Here is a 7879-nt window from a genome sequence, read left to right on the forward strand (position 1 = left end):
TTGATGATCTATTGTATATGGGTAGTAGTTCTAAGATGAAATATGAATTCAAAGCTGCTATGATGAAATATTTGAGATGAAAGATCTTGGTTTGGTGAAATATTTTCTAGGAATGGAGGTTTATCAAAGTAAGGATGAGATTTTCATTTGTCAAACAAAGTATGCATGGGATATGCTGAAGAAATTTGATGTGATTGATTGTTACCCTACCTCCACTCAAGTGCTCATGGAGATGTGTTATGTAGAGATTATGGTGCCGATTTAGTTGATGAGACATCTTACAAAAGTATTGTGGGGAGCTTGATGTTTCTAACCCACACGAGGCCTGATATTACCTATTCAGTTTCACTTGTTTCAAGTTATATGACAAATCCATCTGAAATACATATGAAGGCAGCCAAGAGGATTTTGAGGTATGTGAAAGGAAATTTAAATTTTGGTATTCATTACTAGTCTTCTGAAAAGTTCAATCTTGTAGGCTTTAGTGATTCAGATTGGGGAGGTAACATGGATGACGGTAAGTCTACATCTGGGAATTGTTTCTCTTTTGGTTCTAGATTAATTACTTGGAGCTCAAAAAAATAAAGTGTATACACCTAAAAATGGTCTAAAGATAATTAATTAAATAACCAATTATTTAATTAATCTCCCTTCCTAATTTAATTAAATTCATTAGGCAATTTGATTAAATTCTCCCTTACATCTACTTATTAATAAATCTAAGGATTTAATTAATAGGTTAATTTCCATAGTCCCCTTTGATTAATTAATTCAAATTAATTAATCCTCCCCCCATTTTCAATCAATTCTTCTAATCCTCTAATTAATTAAAAAAATCAATTTGTGAGTTGTTGATAATTAATTAGTCTTTTCCTATTATTTGAAGTTTTAAATTCAAATTGCCCACATGCCTCTTAACTTCTAACCCCCTAGCCTAACCATCCCCCTAACCTAACCCATAACCTTGGGTTTAACTAACCCTATCCTATCTTGCACATTCTAACCTCCTTATCCTAACCTCCTATGGTATGAATATTTTCTTATTGAGACACATGGCACTTTGGCCACATGTCTCCTTTCTTGGACACTTGCCCTTTTATGAGCAAAGCTCCTTGACACTTGTCACCACAGAGATGACAAGTGTCTCTTCCTCCAACCTCCTCCAATTTCACCCTTGATATCTTCAGACTCAATCTTGACCATTGATTCCTGCCACCTCACCCCTAGCCTTGGGAATCCAATAAATATCCCCCATTTTGAAGCACAAAAGATACCATCTCATTTTCATCTCATGCATTGTTAGTATAGGTATATCATTTAAGCATCATTGTTATAGTCAATTGTATTAGCTTGATTTGATCATTTTCTAGCATAATTGTTTAATCATGTAGCTTAATCAATCTCTTTTCTAGCTTAATTGCATCATCATCACAACTTAATCATGCATATCATTAGCTTAATTAGTCTCTTGGATCAATCTAGCATAATAAATCTCATCTTTGCATATCATTATCGTTTCAAATCCTCCATCTAGGTGTAGCCAATTCACTGAGATTTCTTATCCAGATCTGAGAGAAAATCCATACTCGCATCTCTTAGGAGGCAATAGGTCACTTTGTCATGGTTCATCCTTATTTTCTTATTATTTGCTAACCATGCTTGTAATGATCTATTGAGTGTTTGTGTTGTAGCTGCAGGGATGACAAAAAGCATTGTGGCTCTCTTATCTACAGAAACATAGTATGTTGCAATTACCTCAATAGGTACACAATCTCTTTGGCTCAGAAAAGTTTTGGAAGAAATTGGAGAAAAACAAATTCAGCCTATAGTAATTTATTGTGACAATGTGAGTGCCATGAAGTTAGCTAATTATCCAGTTCATCATAACAAAACAAAGCATTTTGATATGAAATATCACTTCATACGAGATTTGGTGCAGAAGAAGGATGTTGAATTGAAGCACATCAACACTTAGGATTAGCTAGCAGATATATTCACCAAAGTGGTTGCAAAAGCTTAGTTTTTAGCACTACAAGATAAGATTGTGAGCCCTCTCAGCATCAGGGGGGTATGTTGATAACTGATGTTGCTCGAGCATGCAGCTCCATGCAGCTCAAAACTATTTTTAGCCTCCACCACCATACACCAGCATGCAACTAGATTAATTTAGTCAATAGTTTTTTATTTCTCATGCAAACAAAGCATACTATGCGTGCAGATAGACTATTCTTAGATTAGAGCTTTCTTTAGAACTGTTGGTTTCTTTTTCACCAAATATTGCATGCCATGCATGTTCTATTTTTATAGACTTTGAATTTTTTTTGTTAGTGAAGCTGGAAAACTCTATTTATAGGGAATCTTTGTATTCTTTTTATTAAGCAGTAATATAGAATGTGTGTGTTGTTCTACTATGAGTTGTGTTTTATTTTATCTCTGCAATTTTTATTGTTTTTAGTTGTTTTCTCTAGTATTATATTTTCTTGATCAGCTGGCTATAAGAACATGGGCAGTTTTAGATTCTACAGGCATGAAGCCCATGAGCTGCCAGCTCAGCAAGGTCCTTCACAAAGTATTTTTTTGCCACCTGATATGGGGGCATGAGCCAATAGGCTGAACCTCTTCGGCTAAGAGGCAAGGACTAAAGGATATCCATTCTACCAAATTCACCCTTACTTGTGGATTCAATTGCATGAAAGTTTTTGCATTTTTTTTTCAAACTGCATGACTGATCATTGGGATGTTAGAAAAAAAAAGGAGGAAATGATTTTGTTGAAGACCTAAACAAACTTAAAAAAGAATGAAAAGAGGAGGGAGAGAGAGGTGAGGGTGCATACCTAATGAGGTATGGAGACATGGAAAGACAAGAAAATAGAATAAAATAAAAATAAGAAGAATCTTAAAGATTAAACAAACAAAAAAACAAACAAGAAAAATAACACAATAAAAATAATCAAGAAAATACCTAAAAATATTGTTTGTCATTATTTTTTTATTACATATTTTAAATTTATTTTTCATTAATTACTTAAGTTGTGTGGTTTATAATCTTTAGGTTTTTCCTTTTATTCATTAGTTTAATCTTTAAAACTTTTTCTTCTTTTTATTTTATTGTCTTTTTGTGTGATCATACCTCATTGGATATGCATCCCCACCTCTCTCTCTCCCTCCTCCTTTCTCCTTCTTTTATATCTATTTACGTTTGAAAAAAACCATTTTCTCATTTTTCTCTATAATATCTTTCATTTGATTATGAAAAAAATTTCACACGATCAAATCTATAAGCAACGACTTAAAAACTATTAATATATTTTTGAAAGTTCTCTTATAATTTCTCAAATATATGAAAAATAATATTAATGATACCATTCAAATTAACAAAATAAATATTCATTATTAATTCTTTATAAATATTTAAAGAAAAAACCAATTAACAAGATTTTTATTCAAAATAATGTAGAAAAAAATATAAACACTCACCTTTAAATCCTTTAAAAAAATTAAATTATTTATTAAATTCAAATATTACTTTAGATATAGATTATTGCATTAATATTAGAAAAAATCCAAGTGAAAACTTATATATATTTGAAAGAAAAATATGAACATTCACCTTTTAAATCCTTAGAAAAAATTAAATTATTTATTATGTTAAAATAATCATTGTATTAACATTGGGAAAATTTGAAGTGAGAACACAATGGAAATTATTTACTAGTTTAAGAAATTCTATTTTATTGAGATCTTTATGATTATCTTTTTTAATCTTTTAATAAAAATTAAATTTTGTCTTTTAAGTAAAACTGAAAATGCCTAAAATATTGTATGAGTCACAATGATATATGTATAGTTAGTGATAAAAGATTTCCACAATCCATAGAATTTCTTGTAGTAGATTTCTAGATAAGATCATGTGCGAGTTTTTAGATCAATGTTTCGGATCACACTCCGTGATGCATCATCTAAAAACTCACACACGATCTTATCCAGAAATCTACTACAAGAAAATATGTATAGTTGTTTGTGTAAAATCAATAATTTGAAGATGGTTTTATACATGCTCCAACTCTCTAGTGGCTATGTTGTTTCTTCTTTCGTGAAGATATTTTTGTTTTTTTGTTTCGGATAACCTATAATTGAAAGCATTTAAATTTTAGTTACCGTAAACTAGACGGAGTATTCCTTTTATAAAAGAAATGTACTAGGGGAAGAGCACCAATAGCTATCATAGCTAACTTCGCGCACCCACAGATCCTAAATGGTACATTGGATTTTGATTTTTTTTTTACTTATCTTCGTATGCGACTTAACTGCTTATAGCTATTGATCTGGCTTCTGGGTAGTAATGATGCATGCTGTAGAATCAGTTATGCGCACAAACGTAAAAAAGTACACATTTCAAAGTGTTGCCAAATACCTAACTAAAGATGTTCTAGTAACCATCAACTCAAAATTGCTAGTACTTGTTGACAAATGTCCCAATAGTGGTGCACAAATGTTCCAATAGTGGTACACAAATGGGACAAATGTTCCAATAGTGGTACACAAATGGGACAAATGTTCCAATAGTTGTGCACAAATGGGCCAATTAATTACAAAAAATGATTGGCTATTGGTACAAAACAAGTTTATTAATGGTGTTTTCACTATGAAGGCTATTGGGGGATCAATTTTTTTTTAATTTGTGAATAGTTTAATATAAATCCTTTAAGCTTCATAGAATTAAAGTTCCAGTAAAATTCAATTGTGGTGAAAAGAAATAATTTCATGCAAAAAAAAGTAAAAATTTAAAAAACAATGATAAATTAGTAATGCACTAAGAAAATCTTAAATTTACTTGTAAGTTTCTAAATTGACACCAAAAAATCTTGTTTCTTATAAAAATAAAAACCATTTAGATTTTTTTATTACAATATTTTAAAAAACTAAAATGATTATATCTTATCATTTCAATTGTTAGAAGTTTCTACATTGATATTTAAGACAATCTTATTAAAAATGTTAAAAAATAAATTGACAAAGTTTCTAAATTTATATAAGAAAAAAATACTAAAAACTCATATAAAAATAATCTAAATTAGAAACAATTATATCTTAATCCTACCATTTTAAAATATTCTAAATAAATTCATATATTTATAATAAACATTGCAAAATAATATATATCAATATGTATTACCTATTATATTTATTTATGACTTATTAATAATTTTAAGTGTCATATATACGATTTTTGAAAAAAAAAAGTCTGTCCATACATACGAATTCCAGGCCTTCTTAGTGCGTGTTGTTTAATGCTCGCTGAAATTCACTGATAGATATGCATGCAAATTTTGAAACACAGAAAGGGTGTGTGAATTATTTATTAGAATGTCTCAAAGAGACGCCATCTAACGAATGGAATGAAATGATTGTAGAATGTTCTCAAAATGGATTATGCAAGGAAGCTCTCAAAATCTTTTATTTAATGAAGCACTCTGGAACATATTCTAAGATTGTAAGATTTGCTTGTACATGTGCACACTGCAGTCATGCAGGCTTAATGAATGAGAGCTACACATACTTCAACCACATGAGAGGATTACTTACATAGTTGATCAATAGGTACCTATAGTTAAACCTTCATGACAGTGGCGGCTATATTTGTGGAGAACCTGATGTTATTTACGCATGCAACTACATGCATCGCTTCTATTCTTTGAATTCAGCGAAAAAAAACTATCATGCATTGTCATATAGTTTTTTTAGTAAATAAAGCATGTTGTGCATGCACTTATTGTATTCTTAATTTAGGGAGTAGTTTGTTTTTAGTTTAAGAGATTCAGTAGCTTTTCATGCAATGCTGGGGATATATTTAGAACTATAGTTATATTTAATTCTTCTAGGCTGCAAATTCTTTATATACATAACCTCTATGTAATATCTAATTATGGTGCAATAAAAGAAATTGGTGTGTGCAATTCAGAAAATAGGGCACTTTGTTTTTAATTCTGAATTGTGATTTCTTTTTGCAATTTATTCTTTTGTTGTTATTGTTTGTTCTCTCTATTATTATTTTTGTTAATCAGCTGGTTCAGAAAGGATAAGCCAGGTTCAAAATTCTACAATATTGAGAACACCTGAAGTTCACTATTAAGATTCTATTGAGACCCGTGGCGGTTGTGAGGATCTGCTTTCTTGGTACTTGCAGATCATATATGAATTAACTGAAACGTGCCCAAGGGAGCAGATCTATGCACATTTGGAGAAAATGTTGTGCCAAAATAAAGGCAACAAGCTTTGATTTGGAGGGACATGCCACCAGTTTTGGCTATCCTAATTGGCTCAGAAGGCATTACCCTACAACTAAAATGCCTAGCTCTATCTCACTTATTGTCGCTCATGGCACGAGACGTGTTGGCAAAACAGTCACGGATGAGCTTGCATACAACACAGCAGGGAAAAACAAAATCTATGGAACTCCCAAAAACCCAGCTATAGCTCAACGAATCCCTTGGGGATGTTTAAGTGGTTTTGTTGTAGCTATTATAACTAAGCTTGTGGACTTCTCTCTTGGTACTGATACAGATGGAAGCGTGAGAATTTCGGCTACATTCTGTGGCATTTTGGGCTTCCGTCCTTCTCGTTGTTCTGTTTCTACTTTTGATGTTGTGCCAATGGTGCAAAGTTTAATTGAGACTGTAGGGTGACATGAGGCTGCCAGAGAGATTCAGTGTATACATCAGAGAAGCAGTTTTGTTTATGAATATTGGCATAGAGGAATGGGAGATTCATTCAATGCGATGTAGTGCCACTGTATATGTTGATCACAACATGACCTTGTTGGATTTGTAGGTTCAGACTGGCATGCTTATTTTTCCTGTCACTATGATATTCGAGTTGGATCCAAATGAATAATATATACTCGTTTTTACAAAGGGATGTTGGAATTCAAATTACTCAACATTCATGTTAACAATGAAAACCTTTTGTGTTACAAGATTTTATCAAGGATCCCTTTTCTCGCATAATGAATATATTACCAACCACAGCAATTCAACACCTTCGAATATATTTGCAAGGGTAGTAGAAAACTTTAAACACTTTGACAACATATATTGGTGACTTGGGATATACACTAAATATTCCATGAAAGAACGGAAGTTGATTGAAAAGGGCCCTCGGATTCATGGAAAAGAATCAATTTTTGATAGAATGTATCTGGCACTAATGATGTAGACTTATATCATTATGGGTTGGTTAATCTAACAAGAGGCCTCATGTATAATGTGTGATTCTAAAATGTATTAATCAAGTTGATGTATGAGTTTTTATTTGAAAATGGTTTTCTTGAGTATGATGAAAATATAAAGGAAATAGATGAATTACCAATTAATAGAATGGAGGATTAGTTAGATGAATAAAATTTTCACAATTCATGATAATATGTCTTGATAGCTTCTAGATTTAACTGTGTGAATAGTTTTAAATGACAGAAGATTAATTGTCCAAGGTTTGGAAAAAAACATTTTCATTTGAACCGTCTAAGTTTGGATCTTAAATATGAGAACTTAATGCTGGTCAGGCCTTGATTGAAGTTATTCAATTCTCCATATTTTGCTCCATCTTTAACTTATACCATCTTGTGCTTGCCTGTGTAAAATGTCTATGAGTTCATGCTATACTAAAAAGTTTAGACAAGTGTAGACAATGCTTGCTTAATGACTTCAAAAGATATCAAGAGTAAAATGGACAAAGATTTCAGTTACCTTTTTGTGAAAGTAAATTATGTCACATATTGTAAGAAAAGTTAAAATTTGGGCTCGATTTCTATGAATGTTAGGTAGATCATAACTTGTTCCTTAAAAGGTGTAGGAGAATAACTCCGAATCTAGGATCACAA

At 31.4% G+C, this 7879-nt stretch overlaps 1 protein-coding gene across 1 annotated transcript; it reads left to right on the forward strand.

Annotated features, from left to right (window-relative positions):
* The first annotated feature begins 6347 nt into the window (after window positions 1-6347).
* Window positions 6348-6894, forward strand: LOC131076646 (amidase 1-like). Its single transcript, XM_058013945.1, has 2 exons — window positions 6348-6677; window positions 6832-6894. The coding sequence occupies exons 1-2, from the start codon at window positions 6348-6350 to the stop codon at window positions 6892-6894; spliced, it is 393 nt and encodes a 130-aa protein (XP_057869928.1).
* The last annotated feature ends 985 nt before the right edge of the window (window positions 6895-7879 follow it).

This window comes from Cryptomeria japonica, chromosome 5, assembly GCF_030272615.1.
Source record: "Cryptomeria japonica chromosome 5, Sugi_1.0, whole genome shotgun sequence".
Lineage (NCBI taxonomy): Eukaryota > Viridiplantae > Streptophyta > Pinopsida > Cupressales > Cupressaceae > Cryptomeria > Cryptomeria japonica.

Bases quoted from the DNA above. Each gene is read 5' to 3' on its own strand.
- LOC131076646 (XM_058013945.1), top strand. From the start codon at position 6,348: ATGCCTAGCTCTATCTCACTTATTGTCGCTCATGGCACGAGACGTGTT. The intron at 6,678-6,831 runs GTAGGGTGACAT...TTGGATTTGTAG, and splicing joins TGCAAAGTTTAATTGAGACT to GTTCAGACTGGCATGCTTAT.